The sequence below is a fragment of the Balaenoptera musculus genome, chromosome 6 (genome assembly GCF_009873245.2).
Source record: "Balaenoptera musculus isolate JJ_BM4_2016_0621 chromosome 6, mBalMus1.pri.v3, whole genome shotgun sequence".
NCBI lineage: Eukaryota > Metazoa > Chordata > Mammalia > Artiodactyla > Balaenopteridae > Balaenoptera > Balaenoptera musculus.
Genome location: NC_045790.1, coordinates 47,607,039 through 47,632,932, shown reverse-complemented (window position 1 = coordinate 47,632,932; position 25,894 = coordinate 47,607,039). Strand labels below are relative to the sequence as shown.

Here is a 25,894-nt window from a genome sequence, read left to right as displayed (position 1 = left end):
GAGAGATTCCCGCACGGAGGCTCGGCGCCGAGCAACACTCACCTGCCCGAGAGGCTTGTCTGCTCACCCGCCGGGGCGGGCGGGGCTGGGAGCTGAGGCTCGGGCTTCGGTGCTAGCCGGGAGGGAGTCCGGGAAAAAGTCTGCAGCTGCCGAAGAGGCAAGAGACTTTTTCTTGCCGCTTTGTTTCGCGGCGCGCAAGGAGAGGGGATTCAGAGCGCCACCTAAATGAGCTCCAGAAACGGGCACGAGCCGCGGCTATCAGCACGGACCCCAGAGACGGGCGGGAGACGCTAAGGCTGCTGCTGCCGCCACCAAGAAGCCTGTGTGCGAGCACAGGTCACTCTCCACACCGCCCCTCCCGGGAGCCTGTGCAGCCCGCCACCGCCAGGCTCCCGTGATCCGGGGACAACTTACCCGGGAGAACGCACGGTGCGCCTCAGGCCGCTGCAACGTCACGCCGGCCTCTGCCGCCGCAGGCTCGCCCCGCCTCCTCCGTACCGCTCCCTCCCCCCGGCCTGAGTGAGCCAGAGCCCCCGAAGCAGCTGCTCCTTTAACCCTGTTCTGTCTGGGCGGGGAACGGACGCCCTCAGGCGACCTACACGCAGAGGCGGGTCCAAATCCAAACCTGAACCCTGGGAGCTGTATGAACAAAGAAGAGAAAGGGAAATCTCTCCCAGCAGCCTCAGAAGCAGTGGATTAAAGCTCCACAAACAACTTGATGTGCCTGCATCTGTTGAATACCTGAATAGACAATGAATCATCCCAAATTCAGGGGGTGGACTTTGGGAGCAGGATATATTAATTTTTCCCCTTTTCCTTTTTTTGTGAGTGTATATGTGTAAGCTTCTGGGGGAGATTTTGTCTGTATAGCTTTGCTTTCACCATTAGTCCTAGGGTTAGGTCTGTCCGTTTTTTTGTTTTTTGTTTTTTTCTCTTTTTTTACTTAAAAAAATTTTTTTTCCTATTAAATGTTTTCTTAATAATTTTTTCCTTATTTACTATTTTTAGAAATTAAAATTTTTTTAATAAGTTTTTTCATATTTTTTGTATTTAAAAATTAAAAAATTTTTTTTCTTAATAAATTTTTTCTTAATTTTTTTCTTATTTTTTATTATAAAAAATTAATAAATCTATTTTTTTAAAATTAAAAAAAATTTTCTTAATAAATTTATTCTTAATTTTTTTTCTTATTTTTTATTATAATAGTTTTATTTTATTTTATCCTCTTTCTTTCTTTCTTTCTATTTTTTTCTCCCTTTTATTCTGAGCCGTGTGGAGCCGTGTGGCTCTTGGTGCTCCAGCCAGGCATCAGGGCTGTGCCTCTGAGGTGGGAGAGCCAACTTCAGAACACTGGTCCACAAGAGACCTCCCAGCTCCACATAATACCAAACGGCGAAAATCTCTCAGAGATCTCCATCTCAACATGAAGACCCAGCTTCATTCAACGACCAGCAAGCTACAGTGCTGGACACCCTATGCCAAACAACTAGCAAGACAGGAACACAGCCCCATCCATTAGCAGAGAGACTGCCTAAAATCATAATGAGGCCACAGACACCCCAAAACACACCACCAGAAGTGGATGTGCCCACCAGAAAGACAAGATCAAACTTCATTCACCAGAACACAGGCACTAGTCCCCTCCACCAGGAAGCCTACACAACCCACTGAACCAACCTTAGCCACTGGGGACAGATACCAAAAACAACGGGAACTACGAACCTGCAGCCTGTGAAGAGGAGACCCCAAACACAGTAAGATAAGCAAAATGAGAATACAAAAAACCACACAGCAGGTGAAGGAGCAGGGTCAAAACACATCAGACCTAACAAATGAAGAGGAAATAGGCAGTCTACCTGAAAAAGAATTCAGAATAATGATAGTAAAGATGATTCAAAATCTTGGAAATAGAATAGACAAAATGCAAGAAACATTTAACAAGGATGTAGAAGAACTAAAGAGGAACCAAGCAACAATGAAAAACACAATAAATGAAATTAAAAATACTCTAGAAGGGATCAATAGCAGAATAACTGAGGCAGAAGAACGGATAAGTGACCTGGAAGATAAAATAGTGGAAATAACTACTGCAGAGCAGAAGAAAGAAAAAAGAATGAAAAGAACTGAGGACAGTCTCAGAGACCTCTGGGACAACATTAAACGCACCAACATTCAAATTATAGGGGTCCCAGAAGAAGAAGAGAAAAAGAAAGGGACTGAGAAAATATTTGAAGAGATTATAGTTGAAAACTTCCCTAATATGGGAAAGGAAATAGTTAATCAAGTCCTGGAAGCACAGAGAGTCCCATACAGGATAAATCCAAGGAGAAACATGCCAAGGCACATATTAATCAAACTATCAAAAATTAAATATAAAGAAAACATATTAAAAGCAGCAAGGGAAAAACAACAAATAACACACAAGGGAATCCCCATAAGGTTAACAGCTGATCTTTCAGCAGAAACTCTGCAAGCCAGAAGGGAGTGGCAGGATATACTTAAAGTGATGAAGGAGAAAAACCTACAACCAAGGTTACTCTACCCAGCAAGGATCTCATTCAGATTTGATGAAGAAATTAAAACATTTACAGACAAGCAAAAGCTGAGAGAGTTCAGCACCACTAAACCAGCTTTACAACAAATGCTAAAGGAACTTCTCTAGGCAAGAAACACAAGAGAAGGAAAACACCTACAATAACAAACCCAAAACATTTAAGAAAATGGGAATAGGAACATACATATCGATAATTACCTTAAATGTAAATAGATTAAATGCTCCAACCAAAAGACACAGACTGGCTGAATGGATACAAAAGCAAGATCCATATATATGCTGTCTACAAGAGACCCACTTCAGACCTAGAGACACATACAGACTGAAAGTGAGGGGATGGAAAAAGATATTCCATGCAAATGGAAATCAAAAGAAAGCTGGAGTAGCAATTCTCATATCAGACAAAATAGACTTTAAAATAAAGACTATTACAAGAGACAAAGAAGGACACTATATAATGATCAAGGGATCGATCCAAGAGGAAAGTATAACAATTGTAAATATTTATGCACCCAACATAGGAGCACCTCAATACATAAGGCAAATACTAACAGCCATAAAAGGGGAAATAGACAGTAACACAATCATAGTAGGGGACTTTAACACCCCACTTTCACCAATGGACAGATCATCCAAAATGAAAATAAATAAGGAAACACAAGCTTTAAATGATACATTAAACAAGATGGACTTAATTGATATTTATAGGACATTCCACCCAAAAACAACAGAATACACATTTTTCTCAAGCGCTCATGGAACATTCTCCAGGATAGATCATATCCTGGGTCACAAATCAAGCCTTGGTAAATTTAAGAAAATTGAAATCGTATCAAGTATCTTTCCCAACCACAACTCTATGAGACTAGATATCAATTACAGGAAAAGATCTGTAAAAAATACAAACACATGGAGGCTACACAATACACTACTTAATAACGAAGTGATCACTGAAGAAATCAAAGGGGAAATCAAAAAATACCTAGAAACAAATGACAATGGAGACACGATGACCCAAAACCTATGGGATGCAGCAAAAGCAGTGCTAAGAGGGAAGTTTATAGCAATACAAGCCTACATCAAGAAACAGGAAACATCTCGAATAAACAACCTAACCTTGCACCTAAAGCAATTAGAGAAAGAAGAGCAAAAAAACCCCAAAGCTAGCAGAAGGAAAGAAATCATAAAGATCAAATCAGAAATAAATGAAAAAGAAATGAAGGAAACAATAGCAAAAATCAATGAAACTAAAAGCTGGTTCTTCGAGAAGATAAACAAAATTGGTAAACCATTAGCCAGACTCATCAAGAGAAAAAGGGAGAAGACTCAAATCAATAGAATTAGAAATGAAAAAGGAGAAGTAACCACTGACACTGCAGAAATACAAACGATCATGAGAGATTACTACAAGCAACTCTATGCCAATAAAATGGACAACCTGGAAGAAATGGACAGATTCTTAGAAATGCACAACCTGCCGAGACTGAACCAGGAAGAAATAGAAAATATGAACGACCAATCACAAGCACTGAAATTGAAACTGTGATTAAAAATCTTCCAACAAACAAAAGCCCAGGACCAGATGGCTTCACAGGTGAATTCTATCAAACATTTAGAGAAGAGCTAACACCTATCCTTCTCAAACTCTTCCAAAATATTGCAGAGGGAGGAACACTCCCCAACTCATTCTACGAGGCCACCATCACCCTGATACCAAAACCAGACAAAGATGTCACAAAGAAAGAAAACTACAGGCCAATATCACTGATGAACATAGATGCAAAAATCCTCAACAAAATACTAGCAAACAGAATCCAACAGCACATTAAAAGGATTATACACCATGATCAAGTGGGGTTTATTCCAGGAATGCAAGGATTCTTCAATATACGCAAATCAATCAACGTGATACATCATATTAACAAATTGAAGGAGAAAAACCATATGATCATCTCAATAGATGCAGAGAAAGCTTTCAACAAAATTCAACACCCATTTATGATAAAAGCCCTGCAGAAAGTAGGCATAGAGGGAGATTTCCTCAACATAATACAGGCCATATATGACAAACCCACAGTCAACATTGTCCTCAATGGTGAAAAACTGGAACCATTTCCACTAAGATCAGGAACAACACAAGGTTGCCCACTCTCACCACTATTATTCAACATAGTTTTGGAATTGTTAGCCACAGCAATCAGAGAAGAAAAAGAAATAAAAGGAATCCAAATCGGAAAAGAAGAAGTAAAGCTGTCACTGTTTGCAGATGACATGATACTATACATAGAGAATCCTAAAGATGCTACCAGAAAACTACTAGAGCTAATCAATGAATTTGGTAAAGTAGCAGGATACAAAATTAATGCACAGAAATCTCTTGCATTCCTATATACTAATGATGAAACATCTGAAAGTGAAATTAAGAAAACACTCCCATTTACCGTTGCAACAAAAAGAATAAAATATCTAGGAATAAACCTACCTAAGGAGACAAAAGACCTGTATGCAGAAAATTATAGGACACTGATGAAAGAAATTAAAGATGATACAAATAGATGGAGAGATATACCATGTTCTTGGATTGGAAGAATCAACATTGTGAAAATGACTCTACTACCCAAAGCAATCTACAGATTCAGTGCAATCCCTATCAAACTACCACTGGCATTTTTCACAGAAGTAGAACAAAAAATTTCACAATTTGTATGGAGACACAAAAGACCCAGAATAGCCAAAGCAATCTTGAGAACGAAAAATGGAGCTGGAGGAATCAGGCTCCCTGACTTCAGACTATATTACAAAGCTACAGTAATCAAGACAGTTTGGTACTGGCACAAAAACAGAAATATAGATCAATGGAATAGGATAGAAAGCCCAGAGATAAACCCACGCACATATGGTCACCTTATCTTCGATAAAGGAGGCAAGCATATACAGTGGAGAAAAGACAGCCTCTTCAATGAGTGGTGCTGGGAAAATTGGACAGGTACATGTAAAAGTATGAAATTAGAACACTCCCTAACACCATACACAAAAATAAACTCAAAATGGATTAAAGACCTAAGTGTAAGGCCAGACACTATCAAACTCTTAGAGGAAAACATAGGCAGAACACTCTATGACATAAATCACAGCAAGATCCTTTTTGACCCAGCCCCTAGAGAAATGGAAATAAAAACACAAATAAACAAATGGGACCTAATGAAACTTAAAAGCTTTTGCACAGCAAAGGAAACCATAAACAAGACCAAAAGACAACCCTCAGAATGGGAGAAAATATTTGCAAATGAAGCAACTGACAAAGGATTAATCTCCAAGATTTACAAGCAGCTCATGCAGCTCAATAACAAAAAAACAAACAACCCAATCCAAAAATGGGCAGAAGACCTAAATAGACATTTCACCAAAGAAGATATACAGATTGCCAACAGACACATGAAAGAATGCTCAGCATCCTTAAACATGAGAGAAATGCAAATCAAAACTACAATGAGGTATCATCTCACACCAGTCAGAATGGCCATCATCAAAAAATCTAGAAACAATAAATTCTGGAGAGGGTGTGGAGAAAAGGGAACCCTCTTGCACTGTTGGTGGGAATGTAAATTGATACAGCCACTATGGAGAACAGTATGGAGGTTCCTTAAAAAACTAACAATAGAACTACCATACGACCCAGCAATCCCACTACTGGGCATATACCCTGAGAAAACCATAGTTCAAAACGAGTCATGTACCAAAATGTTCATTGCAGCTCTATTTACAATAGCCAGGACATGGAAGCAACCTAAGTGTCCATCATCTGATGAATGGATAAAGAAGATGTGGCACATATATACAATGGAATATTACTCAGCCATAAAAAGAAATGAAATGGAGGTATTTGTAATGAGGTGGATGGAGTTAGAGTCTGTCATACAGAGTGAAGTAAGTCAGAAAGAGAAAAACAAATACAGTATGCTAACACATATATATGGAATCTAAGAAAAAAAAAAAAAAAGGCCATGAAGAACCTAGTGGCAAGACGGGAATAAAGACACAGACCTACTAGAGAATGGACTTGAGGATATGGGGAGGGGGAGGTGTGAGATGTGACAGGGTGAGAGAGTGGCATGGACATATATACACTACCAAATGTAAAATAGATAGCTAGTGGGAAGCAGCCGCATAGCACAGGGAGATCAGCTCGGTGCTTTGTGACCACCTAGAGGGGTGGGATGGGGAGGGTGGGAGGGAGGGAGATGCAGGAGGGAAGAGATATGGGAACGTATGTGTATGTATGGCTGATTCACTTTGTTATGAAGCAAAAACTAACACACCATTGTAAAGCAATTATACTCCAATTAAAAAAAAAAAGTTATAAATTCTGTAAAAATAGAAGATGCTGGCATCCTGGCTTCCCTGCAAGGGTAGTTCTCCAAAACTGCTCTCTCCTAGATCTCTATCACTGACTCATCTTTAGACCAAAAGCACCAGAAGCAAAGTCATCGTCAGAACTCAGCAGCGCCTTGTTCTCTGCTGTCACCCCCCCATCCTTACCCCAACTCTCCCCAAGCTCTTTTTACTCCAGGTATCAGATTTTGTATTAAACCATTAATGGTAGTTGCTAACGCAACATACTCTTAATATAAGTCCATTTCAAAATTAACATCATGGGGCTTCCCTGGTGACGCAGGGGCTAAGAATCCACCTGCCAGGGTAGGAGACATGGGTTCGAGCCCTAGTCCGGGAGGATCCCACATGCCGCGGAGCAACTAAGCCCGTGTGCCACAACTACTGAGCCTGCGCTCTAGAGCCCACGAGCCACAACCACTGAGCCTGTGTGCCACAACTACTGAAGCCCGTGCGCCTAGAGCCCGTGCTCCACAACAAGAGAAGCCACTGCAATGAGAAGCCCGCGCACTGCAACGAAGAGTATCCCCCGCTCGCCGCAACTAGAGAAAGCTCACGCGCAGCAATGAAGACCCAACGCAGCCAAAAAAAAAAAATTAAATAAATAAATTTATATAAAAAAATCAACATCATGACCTATCATTAGGTAATTGACTAAGGTTATATTCATTGAAAAAATGTTAGCAATGGAGAGAGTGAATGAAAACATCAGAAAACTGTTAAAACGCTTCCAAGAAGACCAACACAGGCATATTTGGAGTAATGTAACTTGCATTCTTCACGCTGCTCACCAATGGCTTTTGGCTTGAGCACTGTCTCTCTGTTCAGTTTTAATTAGACAGAACCCAAGGGGTCAGCTTTGATTTTGAAACAGAACTGTCACCGACAATAAGAGTTCCCGTGTAGGAGGAAAACTCCCTATCATTCTCTTAGCAGGGCTTGGAGAGAAGAATGAATAATATCCAGCAAATTCCAAATTTCATTGATGTTAAAACTCACACTGTCTTGCATTGTAACATCTCTGAATTTCAGGTTCATCTTACAATGAAAGGCATTTTATAATCATGGTTGGTCAGGTGACAGCTGAGATGTTTTGTCACTGCCTGAACACACACAAACTCAGTGGTTATTCCTGGTGGGATGACTTGGCAATAGTAATCTCCATGTTTCCATCAACAAGTTGTATAAGGACCATCTGGAAAAGAAACATGCTGCCTGTTGTCTGAAAACCTTCTGTTGACACCTTCAGGTAAGATCAAGAATGTGCCAGCATTAAAATGTGTACATGAGATGTTAGTGGCTTGAAGGCAAACAATAGTGAAGTACTCTTTAAAATGCTGCATCACCAGCACCTGGTAATTACGGACATCAACAATTTTGAGTCAAAAAATGATTCAGAAGAATAGAGATTCTGTGTGTGAAGAGACTATAGGAGTTCCTTAATGAATTTATTTTGCTTATATTTTCCTTTTTGTGTGGGCACAAGAATGAGGTATAACGATGTATGTCTACGTCTAAAAGCTCTCACTCAATAAATATTTTAAAATTCTAAATGATAAAAAAATCTTTTACAAATGATTTAATTGGGAGTATCTTTCTTTTTAATAGCAGCTCTTAACATTTTTGATCTGAGGACTCTAATACTCAAAAATTAAGGACTATAAAGAACTTTTGTTTATGTAGTAATATCTATCTATATTTACCATATTAGAAATTTACACAGACTTATTTTTTATTGAAGTATAGTTGATTTACAATGTTGTGTGAGTTTCAGGTATACAGCAAAGTGATTCGGATATATATATTCTTTTTCCGATTTTTTTCCTTTATAGATTATTACAATATATTGAGTATAGTTTCCTGTGCTATACAGTAGGTCCTTGTTGGTTATCTATTTTATATTTAGTAGTGAGTATATGTTACTCTCAAACTCCTAATTTCCCTCTAATAATCCCTCTCCCCCCTTTCCCCTTTGGTAACCATAATTTTGTTTTCTATGTCTGTAAGTCTATTTCTGTTTTGTAAATAAGTTTATTTGTATCTTTTTTTTTAGATTCCACATATAAGTGATGTCATATGATATTTGCTTTTCTCTATCTGGCTTCACTTAGCATGATAATCTCTAGGTGTATCCATGTTGCTGCAAATGGCATTATGTCATTCTTTTTTATGGCTGAGTAATATTCCATCGTGTCTATACATCACATCTTCTTTATCCATTCATCTGTTGATGGACATTTAGGTTGCTTCCATGCCTTAGCTATTGTAAATAGTGCTGCTATGGATGTTGGGGTGTATGTGTCTTTTATAGTTTTCTCTGGGTATATGCCCAGGAGTGGGACTGCTGGGTCATATGGTAGTTCTATTTTTAGTCTTTTAAGGAACATCCATACTGTTCTCCATAGTGGCTGCACCAACTTACATTCCTTTTTCTCCACACCCTACACAGAGACTTTTAATACTGAAGAATACACAAGTACATGTTCCATTAGCTATCAGAGAGATAATGCCATCACACAACACATAGCCTCTGAAAAACTTCAGTGTACACTGGTGAGAGAATGAGAGCAAAAAGGGCAGATAATGTCATAGTGTTAAGAGGAAATGAGCTTTGACCTGAAAGTGATCTCACACTCTGAGAGCCACTGGCATATGAAATGATGGTGTGCTTTACACCAGCAGAATTAATGAATATGAACACATTTCCACCTAAAATATTAGAAGGAGTAAAACCTTAACATGGAGAACTATTGTTGGGCAGTTGGTGTAGCACTGTGAGACACTGAGAAATTAACTGATGTACTTTTCTTTTGTGTCTGTGGGAAACGTTTTCTTCCTCCCACTTCAGCGGCCAGCTCACACTGGGTATCCTACAGGTCTGGGTAATTCTGACCTTAAGAGAAGGTCATTGGGTCCTGAATTTCAGGACACAGTGGAACTGGCTGTTTAGGAAGAGGACAGAATAGGAGTTGGGACAAAGTTGAAAGGAGGAGTGTGGTCTGGCTCTGGGGGGAGAAAGCTGGATTTCCTGGAGACTAGGAGAGCAGTGGGCCTTGCAGTTTCTGCCGGTGATGGAGAGCTGGAAAGACAAGTGATTGTCTGTGCAGGTACCTGTGGAAGAAGGACACTGGGGGCATAAGGCATTGGAACACCAGCCAGGGTCCAAGGGGACTGTCAAGCCAGAGAGAGGTCAGCCTCTGGGCAGGTTCTGGCCTTCCGGGTACCATGACGGCTGGAGCAAAGAGATCCTAGTGACAGTCACCTGACCAGGGCCTATTCTGCCACTGCCATCTTGACCTGGAATCCTAGAACTGCCGAAGGAAGAAGGACCAGAGCTATGACCAAAACTAAAATGACAGGCTTTCTCTTTCTTCAGGAATCGCTGGAACCAGATTAGCTTTGGTTTAGAAACTACAGAATGGTTACAGCAGCAAAAGCAAAGCAGTGATGAGCAGATCTGAGATCATGCTGAATTTGATTTCTAGCCCTGACACTTACTAGCTGGAATGGCATTGCTGATAGAACCCACTTCGCAGGATCCCCTCTGGGAGCACTAAGTGAGTGACACACTCGGAAGCTCTTCAAACAGCGCCTGGCACATAGTAAGTGCAATATACCTGTCATCATCTCTTGTACCTGGGATGTTCTGGAGGTGTCATACCAGCCACACTGCATCTTTTGGGGACTGGGATAGCTGAAGTTTGACCCTATGTGTAAATGAGGACTACATTCTAACACTGGAGTCCACGGGACCGAGGGCAGGAAAGTATTCAAAACTGCAGAAGCGCTCTACCCAGGTGTGGGTGGCAGAGGCTGTGTGGGAGAGTCCTCGGCTCCACTCCAGACCCCAAGGTCTTCCTGCCTTAGCCCAACGCGCCAAGCAAGCCGGAGGGACTGAGGGCTTTTCTCGGCCATGAGTGCAGGCGTGCCACGTGCACTCGGACATGTTCCTCCGACATGCAGGCAAGTCCGAGCAAAGGCTGCCACGATTTCGTAGGGGCCGGGTCCTCCTGGGTTTCTTAATTTCTGGGTTTTCAAATTTTTGCCAGGGCGGGCTCTGGCGCTCTTTGCGCAACTGGGGTAGGGGGCGCCTGCAAGTCTGAGCCGCAAGGTGGGCGTGGGCAGGCCCGTCAAGGCCTTTGCCACCTGCTGGCAACAGACGCGTCCAGAGGTGGGGGTAGGAGGAGACAGGTCCCCTCCCCGCCAGTCTCTCCTGCCTCGCGCACCCCGCCTCCGGGGTGGGCGTGGCCGGGGGCTCAAGGTCCCGCGGGCTCCCCCAGGGGGCGGAGCCGAGGGAGGGGTCTGCGAGCCAGTCACGTCCTACGCGGCAGAGCGGAGCCCTGAGAGGCTGGCCCGGGAGGCGCCACATCCGGTGGCTGTCCCGTGGTGCATAAAGCCGCCGCCGCTGCTGCCACCACCGCCGTTGGTTTCCAGCAGCAGCTCTGGCCTCCTCTCGGCTGCGGGAGCAGCTGCTCCAATGCCCCAGAGCGGCCATGAGCTCCCCGCACTGGTGGGACCAGCTGCGGGCTGGCAGCTCGGAAGTGGACTGGTGCGAGGACAACTACACCATCGTGCCTGCCATCGCCGAGTTCTACAACACGGTGCGGAGTGCGGGAGTGGGGATGGCAGCCGGGCTAGTGGGAGGGGGCTGTCCCCAAGCGCCGCCGCGCCTGGAGCCTGGACCTGGGTCTGTGCGTGCATCTGGGGCATTTTCGCTCCCGGGCCAGAGTCGACCCACGCCCCCTCCCCTGCGCGCCTTCCAGTTCTCCATCTGTCCTCCTCTCCTGTCCCTATCGCCGACATCTGGGCTCATCCTCCTCCTCTAGTCATTTCTTTCTGATGGCTCTATTGTCTTGTTTTGTCCTCACCTGTCCCGGAGCCAGTGCTCCGTGTCAGCCCATTCTTCCAGTTTGGGTCACTGGGGGCGGTGAACCCACCAGGACTACTCCCTTAGTCCCTTAGGATCTCTGTGGCGTGACGCACTTGGGTCGCATTGTGCGTTTTTGCCCTGAGCACCTGCTCTAGGAGTCCGGGGAAACGGGGAGACCTCCCGGCAGGTCTCTGGGGCGGGGCCCACTCCGAAGGTTGGCCCCGCCCCAAGCGTACACCAATAATAGGTCGAGTTCCTTTGGGCCAGAATCAGGTTAAGTGCTACGAGTTCTTATTTCCTTGCCTTTAGTACAGAGTTTCACACCAGCCCCAAGTTCAGCTCCCCCAGGCCTGTGCATTCTTCAGTTATTAAGCCTGGGAAGCGAAAGGGAAATTTGGGAGGGATCGTGTGCGTGTTTTCTGGACTTGCCTAGGTCTCTAGATGTGGGCAAGACGAAACTTCCCCACTGCAGAATCCTGTGTGCTTTTAGTCTTTGTGGGAGGGAAAGCCTGCAGTTGGGAAGGAAATGCCTCTTCTTTTTGCTATGCCCATGCCTCAGGATTCTGGTACCAAAATGTGAGACTTTGCATGGTCATTTCTGTGGCTTTTCATTTCACTGCCCTAACATGGAAAACAGGAACTCCCGGTTTAAGAGTCGCTGTGAATTTGAGGTTGTTCTTTAGGATTTCCCCCTTAGATTTGCTGGAGAGAATGTTCTTGGCTTGAGTCAAATACTTCTTGCCTGGAAGGATCTCCCATGAGCTAGTCCCTGTCCTATTCATTGATGAGGAAACTGAGCTCTCCCCAGGGGAGCTGCTCTGCGCACATTTCTGGCATGGCTGGGGCCACAATCCAGAGCCTGCACTCTCCCTCCCCTTAGGGCTGAAATCCATTGCTGCCCTCCCAGCAAACGTTCCTCCTTTTTTTTATGACCGGATTAATTCCTCAAGGAAACCTGGCCCTCTGCTGCCCCTAGACGCTGTGACGGATGCAGTCAGTGGAGGTGGCCACCCTTCACCTATTGTACAACCTGTTTCAGAGCATGCTATCAGGTGTGGGCAGGTGCCTTCAGGGGATGAACTGGAGCAGGGCTGGGTGCTTTCAACGGCAGTAACTCAGTTTCTCCACTTGTAAGTGGAGAGTACTACTAAGGATTTCACCAGAGTTAAAGAAGAAATGACAGCTTGGGGACAGGTTCTCACACACCCAGCAAGGTAATTATCTGTGGAGTCTGAGGCCAGCAGAGTCAGGCCTGGTTATTTGGCCAAAAATGTTAGTGTATAGCTGCTCTGAGTCTGCCTTTAAAAGCCCCAGAGTGCTGGATGAGGGGGAGAGCTTATTTTGTCTTAACTTTTAATCTAGTCCCATTGGAGCTGTTTCGTAGTGAGTGCCAAAGTCTTTTTTAGAAATCAGCTGTTGATCTTCAGCTGCAGTGTCTGTGGCTGATTAGCTCTGCTGGTCTGCCTGGCAAACCTAATTCTTTGGAATACTTGTAAACCGCAGAATTTGCTTTAGCAAAGTGGAGAGATTGAGGGTCTCAGAGAAGTAGTTGGCCATCAAACTTCGTAGAGTGTCGATCCAAAGAGTTTACCAAAAAAAACGTTTCCTCCTCTTCTTCTCACGTCCTAGTTATCCTCTGATCCTCATCATAGGACAAACCCATGCTTATCTTACGCCTGTATTAAGGAAGACATCGAGCTGTTACTTGGTGACAAACATCTCATTAAATCCTCATAGCAAGGCAGCAGGCCTAATTATCCACTTTACAAGAAAATAATAATCATTACTCATTTTGAGAAAAAAATTAAAGGAATAAAGATGTAAAATAAGGAGAAGACTGGGAGGGGGATCTAGAACCGTCTTAATGGAGCTTGGCAATAGCACATCACTACTGCAACTTCAGTTACTCCTGGCTACCACTAGTTGTTCACTATGTGTTGAAGCTCTGCTGGGTACTCTACAGTCACCCTCAGCAGTGGGTGCTATTTATTACATCCACTTCATGAAGGGGGAAACTGGGGTCTAGATAGATTTTGCAACTTGCTAAGGTCAAGAAAATGGCAGAACTAGAGTTAGAACTTGGACGGTCCATTTGATCCTACTAAAATATTGCTCTTGCAGATGCAAATGCCGTTGTAGGTACTTTAGATTTATTTATTTAGCATGGTACAGGTATTTATTGTTCAGTCGTTCTTTAACTTAAAACTCCTGCATTGGGACCATTTGATCTCTAGGCTAATTATGGTGTTTGATACGGGGAAATAAAGTTTTGTTTAAAGTAGTTTTTTTTTTTTTTGGCCATGCCGTGTGGCATGCGGGATCTTGGTTCCCCAACCAGGGATTGAACCTGGGCCCCCTGCAATGGAAGTACAGTCTTAACCACTGGACCACCAGGGAAGTCCCTTAAAGTAGTTTTTTGTTATTGTTGTTTATTATAAAAGTAACAACATGATCATGGTAAAAAAAAAATCAGAGTATGCAAGTTATAAAGCAAAAAATACCCTTCTGTATCTTTTCAGACATTTTATAAGCATGCAAAAAAAGTGTATTTGTGTAAACATAAAAGATATGTGTGCAACGTGTATATACACACCACAACCCAATTGAGATCATACTACAGAAACTCTTCTGCACCTTGGTTTTTTCCCTTCAATTTGTCTTGGAGATAATCCCATATTGGATCATATAGAATTATCTTCCTCTTCACAATGTCTATACAGTATTCCATTTAATGGATTGACCATAATTTATTAAACCAGTCAATTCATTATTGGTGGACATTTAAGGCAGTTTCTGTTTATTGTTTTCATTTTGGTTTCTGAACAGTGATGCAATGAATATCCTCAAATAGGCATCTGGATGTACTTCTCCAAGTACTAATTCTAGATGGGAAATTGCTGTGTGGAGGGGAGTATTTACTTCAAAGGCTAATAATTGTTGCTTAATGGTCCACCAGAGAGAGTACTCTGATCTGTGTTCCCACTGGCGATGCTCCCACAGAGCATTTTGCTTTTGGTCCCCGCAGATCTCCATTGCCTCAAATTTTGTCATTGTCCTTTGCATCAGCCAAGCCCAAATATCTCTTCCAAGAACACATCATGCCCTTACACAGTCTTTTACTTTTGCACATTTTGTACTGTTTCTTCTAAATACAAGTTTTATTGAATTGAGTTCCTTTTTATGTTTTAAGTTTTAAGGCCCAGTCACACTAAAGAGAAAGACTCCAGACCTAGTAGCTTTGGAGAAAAGGGGGGTATGCCTTTTAATCACCGAGCTTGGCCTTTGGGAATTCTGTTGGGGACTCAAGGGGACAGAAGGAAATCAACTGGTGCTGAAAAAAAGTCTTGAAGCAAAATATATGCCTAAAATCAGTCCATGATCTGTCACCTCTCCTAATCAGCTCTGCCCCCAATCATCAAGTTAAGTAGAGTTCTCTTTATATGCCAAAGCCCACATCGCACTATCTGTAGGGCAGAGTTATCCATCAGTCAGTCTCTCAGTCTCTCCATCCATCCATCCATCCATCCACCCACCCATTTGCTGGGCAACTGTGTGCCTATCACAGAGACCAGACCTGCAAACAGTCATCTGGGTGGTGAGGACCATAGGAGAGGTATGTACAAGTCACTGAGGTGTTATTAGTACTCTGCTGGGGGTTGGTGTACTGTGGAGGTGGGGTGGGGGATTGCGCAGGAAGGCTTCTGAGTCAGGTGACCAACTTGTCCTGGTTTGCCTGGGACTTGCCCATTTTTAAAACTGAAAGTCCCACGTCCTGGAAACCCTCCTCAGTGCTAGTCATACCAGGACAGTTGGTCATTCCAGAGACAGAAATGGAGCAATGGAATGGATAGTTAGGAATCTGCTTACGATTAAGATACATAGACAGCCTACTCAGCCAGGGTAATGCCCCTAGCTGTTTATGAACTTGCTGTTCAGAAAAACTTACAGCCTGTTGCTTTGTCAGTATTTACGCTCTGTCTGGGAAAGTGCACAATCACATGCGTCAGGATGAGATTGCAGTGTGTTCCTGAGATTATTTTGGTACAAATGGCTGGTAGGAATTCATAGAATGAGGAACTTTCTAAGGAAATAATAAATTTTAAAATTGTGGTTTCCTTTTAATTAAAAAAAAAAATCTGTTCTGCAGGCATTGAACAAACCAATTCTCCAAAGGATAATCCAACAATAGGCTTTAAAAAATACCCCTTGGCTGAACTATTCAACTTTAGTGAGCCACACAACTTTGAGGGGAAGTTTCATTTCTCAGTAGACATGGAGCCATTGAATCTGTCTTTCAACAAATGAATCTTTTACCAACGACTTGTTTGCTTTTCCGTATTTCTTTAGGAGTTCCTTCCTCTTTTTGTCTTGGGGAGCGTCTCCCTCTAATTTGGTCTTTTCCTTTTCATAGATTGATGTCTTTTTTTTTTTTTAATTGAAAAAAAAAATTTTGGCCGTACCATGCAGCATGCAGGATCTTAGTTCCCTGACCAGGGATCAAACTCGCCCCCTCTGCACTGGAAGGGCGAACGAAGTCTTAACCACTGGACCACCAGGGAAGTCCCCATAGATTGATGTCTTTAAAAAGCATGGTGGAGACCAGCAGGCACTGGTAGATGGGCTGTGCAGAAGCAATAATGTGATTTCAGTGTTATTTGGGACTGTTAAAATGGTGCTTCTAAATTGAACTCCCTAATATGGGCATTAAAAATATTTGAGGTATCATAATTTTACTGCAGGTGTAATAAACGACCTCATGTTTTTGTGACTAGTGTGTAAATACATTTAAATGTTATTATTGTATACATTGCTAGTGGTAACATAGATTGAAAAAGCCTTTTAAGGAGCAGCTTGGCCATAGATAGTTGCACCTGGCTGAAGCAAAGGAGATTGAGAGAACTTGAGGCAATAAACATATACAGTTGGCCCTCTGTATCCATGGTTCTGTATCTGTGGATTCAATCAATTGTGGATTGAAAATATTTGAAAAAAAAATTCCAGAAAGTTCCAGAAAGCAAAAGTTGAATTGCTGTACACTGGCAACTATTTACATAGCATTTACATTGTGTTTACAACTTTTAAAAAAAATTTGTTTATTTTTATTTATTTTTATTTGGTTGCGCCAGGTCTGAGTTGCAGCAGCCAGGCTCCTTAGTTGTGGCTCGCCAGCTCCTTAGTTGTGGCATACATGTGGGATCTAGTTCCCTGACCAGGGATCAAACCCGGGCCCCTTGCACTGAGAGCGTGGAGTCTTAACCACTGCACCACCAGGGAAATCCCTGTATTTACAACTATTTACATAGCATTTACACTGTATTAGGTATTATACATAATCTAGAGATGATTTAAAGTATACAGGAGGATGTGTGTATGTTGTATGCAAATATTATGCCATTTTATATAAAGAGACCTGAGCATCCAGGTGAGTTTGGTATCTGAGGGGGTCCTGGAACCAATCCCCCACGGATACTGAGGGACGACTGTACTGGGGTAAAAAGCTGTGTTATATTTATTCCCTGGCATTGTAGGTGGGGCTGCAAATTGGTGCGCCTCCCACTGGGGAATGGCTCAATAAACTGCTGCCGTCTGCAGCACTTACAGCAAGTGTGATAAAGCTCTATGAGCTAGGATGGAAAAGTTTGCAAGGCATATTGTCGAATGAGAAAAGGAAGTTGCAGAATGATAATATTGTAATATATGATATATATGTATTCACATAAATGCAAAGAAATTGAAGATTATGAATCTGAGAAGAGGGGACATCTCCAGAGAGGAGTATAGAAAGGAAGACTTTAGTTTTGTAATGTATTCTTTTTCTTACACGGAGAACACATTCACGTACGTGAAAGGAGAAAGTTACTTATAGTATAACAATTCCATTTCCCTCCCTCTTCTCCCCTGTCACCTCCTTTTATTCCTCCTACTTCTATGTTTAACAAAAAGGAGAGCCGTGTTTAAATCACATAAAGGTCGTAGGTGCACAGTGTGTGATGCAATTCAGAATTTTTAGATGCCCATTGAGGCATGAAGCCAAGGAGGTCAGAATGTGGTTGGGTGGGTTGGAGGTGAAAAAACATCAGCTTGGGGCGGCGGAAGGAGTGGTTGGATGCTGGCCCCAGCTCTGTGGGTCACTGCCTCTCTGACTCTGGCCAGCCTGGGAGCCTTTCTGGGCCCTTAATTATATCCCCTTGTAAAGCAAATGATCTTTAAGATCTCTCATTTTAAACTCTTAAAGATCTCTGATTTTTTTTTTTTTTTTTTTTAAGATCTCTGATTCTTTAAATGATTCCAAGGAAAGTTAAAGGCTGTGATAATACGTAGACCCTTGTCCTGATCCTTCCTTCTCTGCTTCTTAGTAAATAAATGAGAGTCGGCTATATTTCCAAGTCTGGAGACTGCATACCACCTGGGACAGCTGAGGCCATTTATCCAAACTCTCGCCCGGGGTCACCAGTAGCTCAGAGGGCTCCTAGGGGGGAAAGAGGAGAAGGTCCGCATCAGAATGGGCCGACTAGAACAAGGTACCCCCTTCTCCAGAAGGACGCAGCCCCACGAGGGATTTCAGTCTTGAACTTGAACCAAAGGCAGCAAGCAGCCTTGCTCCTATCGCACCCCTGACCAAAGGTCTTGTCCTCTCTTTATTTCTCTCCCACTCTGTCCTTCTCCCCTTTGTAAAGACTGTGTCATTCCCATCCCCTCTTGTTCCCAGATGGTGACAGAGGCGTGCGTTAGCTACTGTCGTTGCCAAATTCCTACCTGTACTACACCTCAAGTTCTGGAGTTTGCGATGCATTTTGTTTAGTTGTGATTTCCTTGGTCTGGACACGGGTTCGAGCCCTGGTCCGGGAAGATCCCACATGCCGCGGAGCAACTAAGCCCGTGCGCCACAACTACTGAGCCTGGGTGCCTAGAGCCCGTGCTCTGCAACAGGAGAAGCCACCGCAATGAGAAACCCGCGCACCGCAAAGAAGAGTAGCCCCTACTCGCGGCAACTAGAGAAAGCCCGTGCACAGCAGCGAAGACCCAACACAGCCAAAAAAAAAAAAAAAAGAGGCAGGAAGGAGCCCCCTAAAGGGTTATTAAAGAAGTTGTGAGTTTTTCTGGTTGTGCTTTTTTTTTTTTTTTTTTTTTTGGTTAAAAAAAGATGTATGGCCGCATTCATCTCCATTTGCAAAGGACATACTGGGAACAAGCTGCTTTACTTTTTGCCCTTTTACTTAATATTCATCTTTTCGTTTTACATTTTCTCCCCCCAGATCAGCAACGTCTTGTTTTTCATTTTACCGCCCATCTGCATGTGCTTGTTTCGTCAATATGCAACATGCTTCAACAGTGGCATCTACTTAATATGGACTCTGTTAGTTGTAGTGGGTAAGTGGATTCGTTTGCGAGCATGGGCTGAAAGGGAGGAAATGGAATTCTGCACACTCCCTGACCCCTTTGAACATTATGTTTTGTAAACCAAAGTCATTCTGACGTCTTAGCAAACTTTTATGTTGTTTGCTAGATGCCAAAAGGAGGACTCTTTTGGGCTTGATAACAAGGTTGACTGTAGTTATCACAATTGCGCTTGAGAATTCATTTATGTAATAGCTATTGGTGTTGTGCCAGTGCAGTTTTCTGTGAACTTCTGAAGAAAGTCATGTGGAACAATTGAAGTCTGATGAAACTGTGGTTTCTAATGGACTAAAATAAAAGAAAACAAATTCTAGATGTTTGATCCTTCATTATTCTGGGAAATACTTGTATAATTTTCATTTCCTTCCACAGGCAGATTGGGAATTCTTAACAGTGAGAGAATGTTGACTTTTATTTACTGCCTGTTCCCATGAGGGCTTGGTGGATGAAGACAGAGTGTTTTTGTGCAGTTATTAAAGCTCTGATGTGCTGGTGTTTGGGCTCTTCTTCACATCCTCTTTCTAGACTTGAAGTCTGCATGCCTAGGTGGTGTTTCTTCCTTCAGTTTCTTTTCTCAGAGAGATAGAGCGACCTGGTCATTGCTGTTTGTGAAAGGGCTATCCTTAAGCAGTGTATTGAATTTGTGAGTCTGTTCTCCTATGTGACCTTTTTTATTGGTTGTAATTGATTCTAGGAATTGGATCCGTCTACTTCCATGCAACCCTTAGTTTCCTGGGTCAGATGCTTGATGAACTTGCAATCCTTTGGGTTCTGATGTGTGCTCTGGCCATGTGGTTCCCCAGAAGGTATCTGCCAAAGATCTTTCGGAATGACAGGTAAGCTTGTACTAAATTTTTGCATTTACTACTAGGTGCGGTACCCAATATAACTATGTATTGGATTGGCCAAAAAGTTCGTTCGGATTTTTCCATCTTACGGAAAAACCCGAATGAGCTTTTTGGCCAACCCAATATATATCAAGAAAAATCACAAAAGAAAAAAAAAAAAAGGTCTTCCCTGGTGGTGCAGTGGTTAAGAATCCACCTGCCAATGCAGGGGACACAGGCTTGAGCCCTGGTTCGGGAAGATCCCACATACCATGGAGCAACTAAGCCCGTGCGCCACAACTACTGAGCCTGCACTCTAGAGCCCGCGAGCCACAACTACTGAAGCCCGCGCGCCCAGAGCCCGTGCTCTGCAACAAGAGAAGCCACCGCAATGAGAAGGCCGTGCACCGCAACGAAGAGTAGCCCCCACTCACCGCAACTAAAAAGCCTGCACACAGCAACTAAGACCCAACGCAGCCAAAAATAAAATAAATTAGAAAAAAAAAGAAAAATCACACCCTATTGAGTCTAACCTAGTGATGAGCTTATCATATACTTATTTAATATCCACTGATTGTACTGTCAGACCAAAAACAAACTGCCAGATAAAAAAGGTAATTTTAATATGCTTGGGGAAGATGTTATCTGATATTAGGGACAAAAAGTCAAATATCCCCCTTATTGGTACTAGCAAAACTAGAAGGATTTTAGGTGGAGGAGAAAAGACTGAATGGTAGTTCAAAGACCTTTGATTTCCTGCTATAATATTTCCTGAGTCCCACCCAACTCCACTAGTTTTAAATGTTTACAGTAGAATCCACACTGAGGAACTGGTTCTTGGAGCTATAGATAATATTCAAATTGTGTCAGTATTGCTTCTGATGAGAGCTACACACCAACACACACACACACACAAACACACCCCTTCAAGCTGGAAATCCAGTATTTCAGGAAGGGATGCATTTTAATATCCATTGTGTTATTCTTATATGGTTATTTATCCAGTAAATATTTTTTGGACTTACTATTTACTATGAACTATTTACTATCAAGTTTTCTAGGCACTAGGATATAACAGCAAACAAAACAGCAACGTCTCTGCCCTTGATGAGCTTACACTGAAGTTGGGGAGATTATGAATCAACAAACAAACACAGAAATAATATTATGTTAGGGTGTGATAGTGCTATGATGAAAAATGAAGCTGGTAAGGGGGTAGTGGTGACTTGGGGTGCTGACTTAGAGTTTGGTCAGAGAAGGTCTTTCTGAGGCACTCTTGTTAATATCTGAAGTAACAGAAGAGAGTCCGCATCATAAAGATGAGAAATTCTCCCAGAACTCATTACTCATACGTTTCTCTGTGCACACTGTTTTGTTAAGATATATATATAGATAGATAGATAGATAGATAAACAATCCAAAAATATGGATTCAATCAAGCAAGCTGTGTGTGCCCAGGGAAGAGCTATACCAGGAAAATAAAAGAGTTCATTACAGTGTTCCTGGTACCCTGAGTGGGAATAAGAGCAATGCAGCTATTAGAGACGCAGGCAGTTCTCTATGGATGGAGGTGGAGGAGCGTCAATGAAACGTGCTGGCTGCAAAAAGCGCATTGTAGAACTGTGTGTGTAACACCCTAATTTTAGAATGAATGAAGCCTCTTTTTGAGTATATGTCTTTGTATATGCACAAACGTGCCTGGGAGGATGAGGACGGCAACTGCTACCATTGGCTATTCTTAGGAATTGGGGTGGAGAGAGAACTTTCACATTTACCTTTAATCTGTACTGTTTTACAATTTTTTTTTTTAAAAAGAGCACATGTTAATTTTTAATCCTAAAAAATGCATTATTAAGTGAGGTAGGGAGAAAACATTATTTACTTATTTATTGGCCACACCACATGGCTTGCAGGATCTTAGTTACCCGACCAGGGATTGAACCTGGGCCCCGGCAGTGAAAGCACTGAGTCCTAACCACTGGACCACCAGGGAATCCCAAGAAAACATACTTTAAATGAATTAGCTGTACAGTCTTCATCCTGGGCAGCAGGATTTGAATTAAATAGTATTATCTCTAAATAACCATTGAGCAGATAAAAGTATCCTCAGAGGTTACTTATCCAAAAATGAGAGAGAGAGAGAGAGAGAGAGAGAGAGAGAGCAGCTGTTTACAAGTAGAAACGAAAAGGAGGGTGTTCCTGGTCTTAGATGAAATACGTTCTCCATCGTGCTGAGACCTTCTCCAGAATAGAAACCGGAAATAGCCTAAGCCAACCTGCTGTGTTTCAGTTGTGTGTCTTGTTTCCTTGTTCAGCTTCAGGAGAATGACTGGGGGGTAATCAGAAAGCCTTGGGAGGTAGGGCAGGGGTGAGGGCAGGGGTGAGGGCAGGGGTGAGGGCAGGGGTGGAGGTAGATGCCACTCGGGCAGAGACACGAAGTGGCTTGGCCAGTGGGGACTTTTTGCCTCTGCCTGAGAAGCACACCCCTTACCTTTTGGCCTTTTTTATGGTCTCAGAAGGTGCCCACCAGTCACCTCCATGCTTTCCCTGAGCACACGTGCATCAGGTTGAGAGCTGAGCAACCACTTTGCTCTTAGATCTGATTGTTCAAGTCCTGGGATCTGAGTGAGAAGCTGATGAAATGGGAATAAGGGTTTTGTTTGTCTGTGGTGCTCTGGAGGCCTGGATTTGAAAGTCCACTGGACAGTTTTTAATGTGTTCATAAAGGAGAATCTTTTTCTTTTCTTGTCTCTTGGTGGGTGCAGGAGAGAAGAAAATGGGGCAATGCTGTAGTCATGAAAACTTACCGACTTTAATAATGAAACACATTTTGAGGCAGGGAGGTCTGTGACCACCCGGCACTCTTCCATCGCCAGCACTCTGCAGCCTTTCTCTGGTGAAGATGTGAACTCTCTGCCTTCAGTTTAGGGAGAGTCCTTTGGAGGCGCTGAGCGTCCTATATGTCTATATCCGTGGCTTTGGAGACCCACCTGGGTTTGATTCCTAGCTTCCCTGCTTACAAACTGTATAACTTGTCTTGACTCTTCAACTTTCTGTTTCCTCATCTGTAGAATTAGGTGACTCATGGTGTTCACCTCAGGGTTCTTGTGAGATGATCCTGCAGAGCACTCTGTAGAGTACTAAGAACATGGTCAGTGCTTAAAGTCAGCTTTCGTTATTACCAGTGGCACGTGGAAATTTCTGCCCAGCATTTCTGAGATATGCATACCAATGGAAGGAGAGAATGAACATTGCTAATTTTAACGAGCAAAGAAAGAAAAGGTGCACGTTATAGGAAAGGTAGCTCACTGTAAATAAGGATTTCAGCTCTATTTGTTGGCCTTCAATTTGCCAGTGGTGGGGAGAGCAAGCAGGCCAGAAGGCCAAACCCCTCTGTGTGGGCTTCACCACCCATGATGAGGGGACAGGTGACAGCTCTGCAGTGGAATGGCAGGCCAGACCAAAGATTTCGGGTCAAAACCAGGAGTTCTGGAGACTGGGGAGTGTGTGTTTTAACTGCCTGAACTTACAAGATAGTTAACATTTGTCTCCCCTCAGCCCCACCTTTTTTTTTTCAGTGATCTAGACTTTGCTGGAATATTTCTAAAAACCTATTAGGAGTGGTTCCAGTGTGAGATTTCTAGAGAAGAGAGGGGAGAATGTGTTGGCTAAGTGACTTTGGATCAGACAAATACGGATTTCAATAACAATCCAGCTTTTTTTTTTTTTTAAGCTCTGATGCCTCATTTTGCTCATCTGTAAAGTGGAGATAGTAAAAGTATCTACCTTAGGGGTTAGAAATATACGGGAAAATCATATCAAGTGTATAACATAGTGTCTCTTACACAGTAAAGACTCACTAAATGCTAGAAGTTTTTATGAATGGCTAATACAGATAAGAGTTTTGAAGATAAAGATATCTAGAACAGCAGGGAAGTTATCAAAGTTCATATGTAAATAGAAGTAATTAGTGGGATTTTTTAAAAAAGGGCTGTCTTTCATCTTGCCTGGAATGTCTGAAGAATTGTCAGGATATACACTCAGCTGTTGATGGTTATTAATAATTTGACATTTTTGTTTTGAGAAAAAGAACTTTTGTAGGCTAATTGTGTCCATTTTCTAAAGAATTTATCTTGGTTTTTATGATGTTGCGTCTACAAAATGTAGGGACAGCCCTCACTTTATGATCCAGTTCATTTTTTGAATCCTGAGTAGCAAGGTTGCAGGCTGAGGTTTGCCTGTCCTGCTCGCTCTCTGCCTGAATAACCTGGGGCCTCCATCTCAGACTCTCTGGGCTGTATCAGTTCCTTAGGAAATGGCAGGGGTGGACCTTCCAGGACCAAATGCTGGAGTCCTGTGAGTATCAGGGGCTTGTTCTAAATAGGTTATATTTTAGCCTTAAAGGGGAGTTTAAAGCAGTGGATCTTAGCCAGGGACATTTCTATCCCATGCAGGCCATCTGGGAAGTTTAAGGACATGTTTTTGGTGGCCCCAGTGATGGGAGGTTTGATCATCCATAAATTCCATTTCACTTCAGAAGAGTAAAGGGGGCATTACCAAACATTTGATATAAAAAAGGAGCTCAGGGCCTGATAGGGCTGAAAACCATTGCTTTAAAGGGTAGCTAATGATAAGAACAGTAACAGCATTATTATAATAATATTATGATGATGGTATTGGGTTGCTAGATTTTAGTTTGGGGAATACAGGAAGAAGGGGTGCTAAGGGTTCCCTGACCTTGTGTTCAGCTTGAGCCCATAATGGGCTGGAAAGTTGAAAACAGGAACAGAGGCCACAGTAGGGGTTGTTTAGAAAACACCTGATGGGGGCCCCTTGCTTCCCGGATATTTCTAGCTCTCTCTGTCCCCAGGGCCTCTGGTGACTGTGGGGTCGGCTGGTGACCTCTGTTGACTTCTGCTGGTTGCAGAATCGTGCGTTCACACGATGTCCTCACTGGTTAAGCTGCCTTCCAGAAGTGCGTTCCTGCACACCCTCTGGGGAGTGGTAGGGAGGTGTCTGCCCACATTGCCCTTAGAGAAAGCATGTTTCATCAAGCTTGTTGCCTTTGATCTCTTCTGCAGAACTATATAGAGCCTTTGCTGATTGCAGCACCAGCTGAGTCAGCTTTTCCCTGCGTGTGCTATTATCAACAACGATGTTATTTAAAATAACATTTCTTCTCAAATGATGGTCATGGTAACAGAAATAATGGATTTTCTTAGCACACACCATGTACCAGGCTCTGTGTTGAGTGCCTTAATGCTTGTAAGAACACCATGGGGCAGGTGTCTTGATTTCCACACGGAACACCTGAAGCCTGGGGAGTTTTAGTGACTTGCCAAAGACCCCAGCGCTGCTAAGTGATGGAGGCAGAATGTGAACATAGTGGGTCTCATGTTGCTCTCCGTGTCCTGTGCCTGAATCCTAAACCACTGGATACAGAGAGATGATGCAATTTGGAAGCATCTGATTATGTGTGCATGCAGTCTAAAAGGCAAAAAAGCCTTGACGTGTCACAGAACCTCAAACCCAGTAACAGAGTTACTGTGGGTCCCCAAGGGCCATGCGCATGCTTGGGGCTGGGGCCGTGTCACGCTGCCGTCCTCAGGCTGAGCCGCAGACTTTTATCCGGTAGCTGAAGGATGCTGGCCAAGGCCAGGAAAAGAACATCGTTCTCCTGAGGATTTGCTGCCTGGATCCCTTCCCATATACATATATTTTCCCTCTGGTTGAAGTTCAGGGCTACAATTCATGTTCATTCCAGTCCGAAAGTTGGCAGCTTGATCAATGATTTCCTGTGCCTTGATGATAAGTGGTGTTCCTCCTGAAGAGATCCATTTGTATTTTGAAGGT

General features: G+C 43.0%; 1 protein-coding gene across 4 annotated transcripts in view; it reads left to right on the top strand.

Annotated features, from left to right (window-relative positions):
• Positions 1-11,330: 11,330 nt before the first annotated feature.
• The window catches only part of ACER2 (alkaline ceramidase 2), a 31,768-nt gene continuing 17,204 nt past the window's right edge, over positions 11,331-25,894 (top strand). For all 4 annotated transcript variants that reach the window (XM_036855801.1, XM_036855802.1, XM_036855799.1 and 1 more), the window contains exons 1-3: positions 11,331-11,547; positions 19,073-19,187; positions 19,909-20,050. In XM_036855801.1, coding sequence (XP_036711696.1) covers positions 11,440-11,547; positions 19,073-19,187; positions 19,909-20,050 — 365 coding nt within the window. In that variant the 5' untranslated portion in view covers positions 11,331-11,439. The remainder of the gene's footprint in view (positions 11,548-19,072; positions 19,188-19,908; positions 20,051-25,894) is intronic.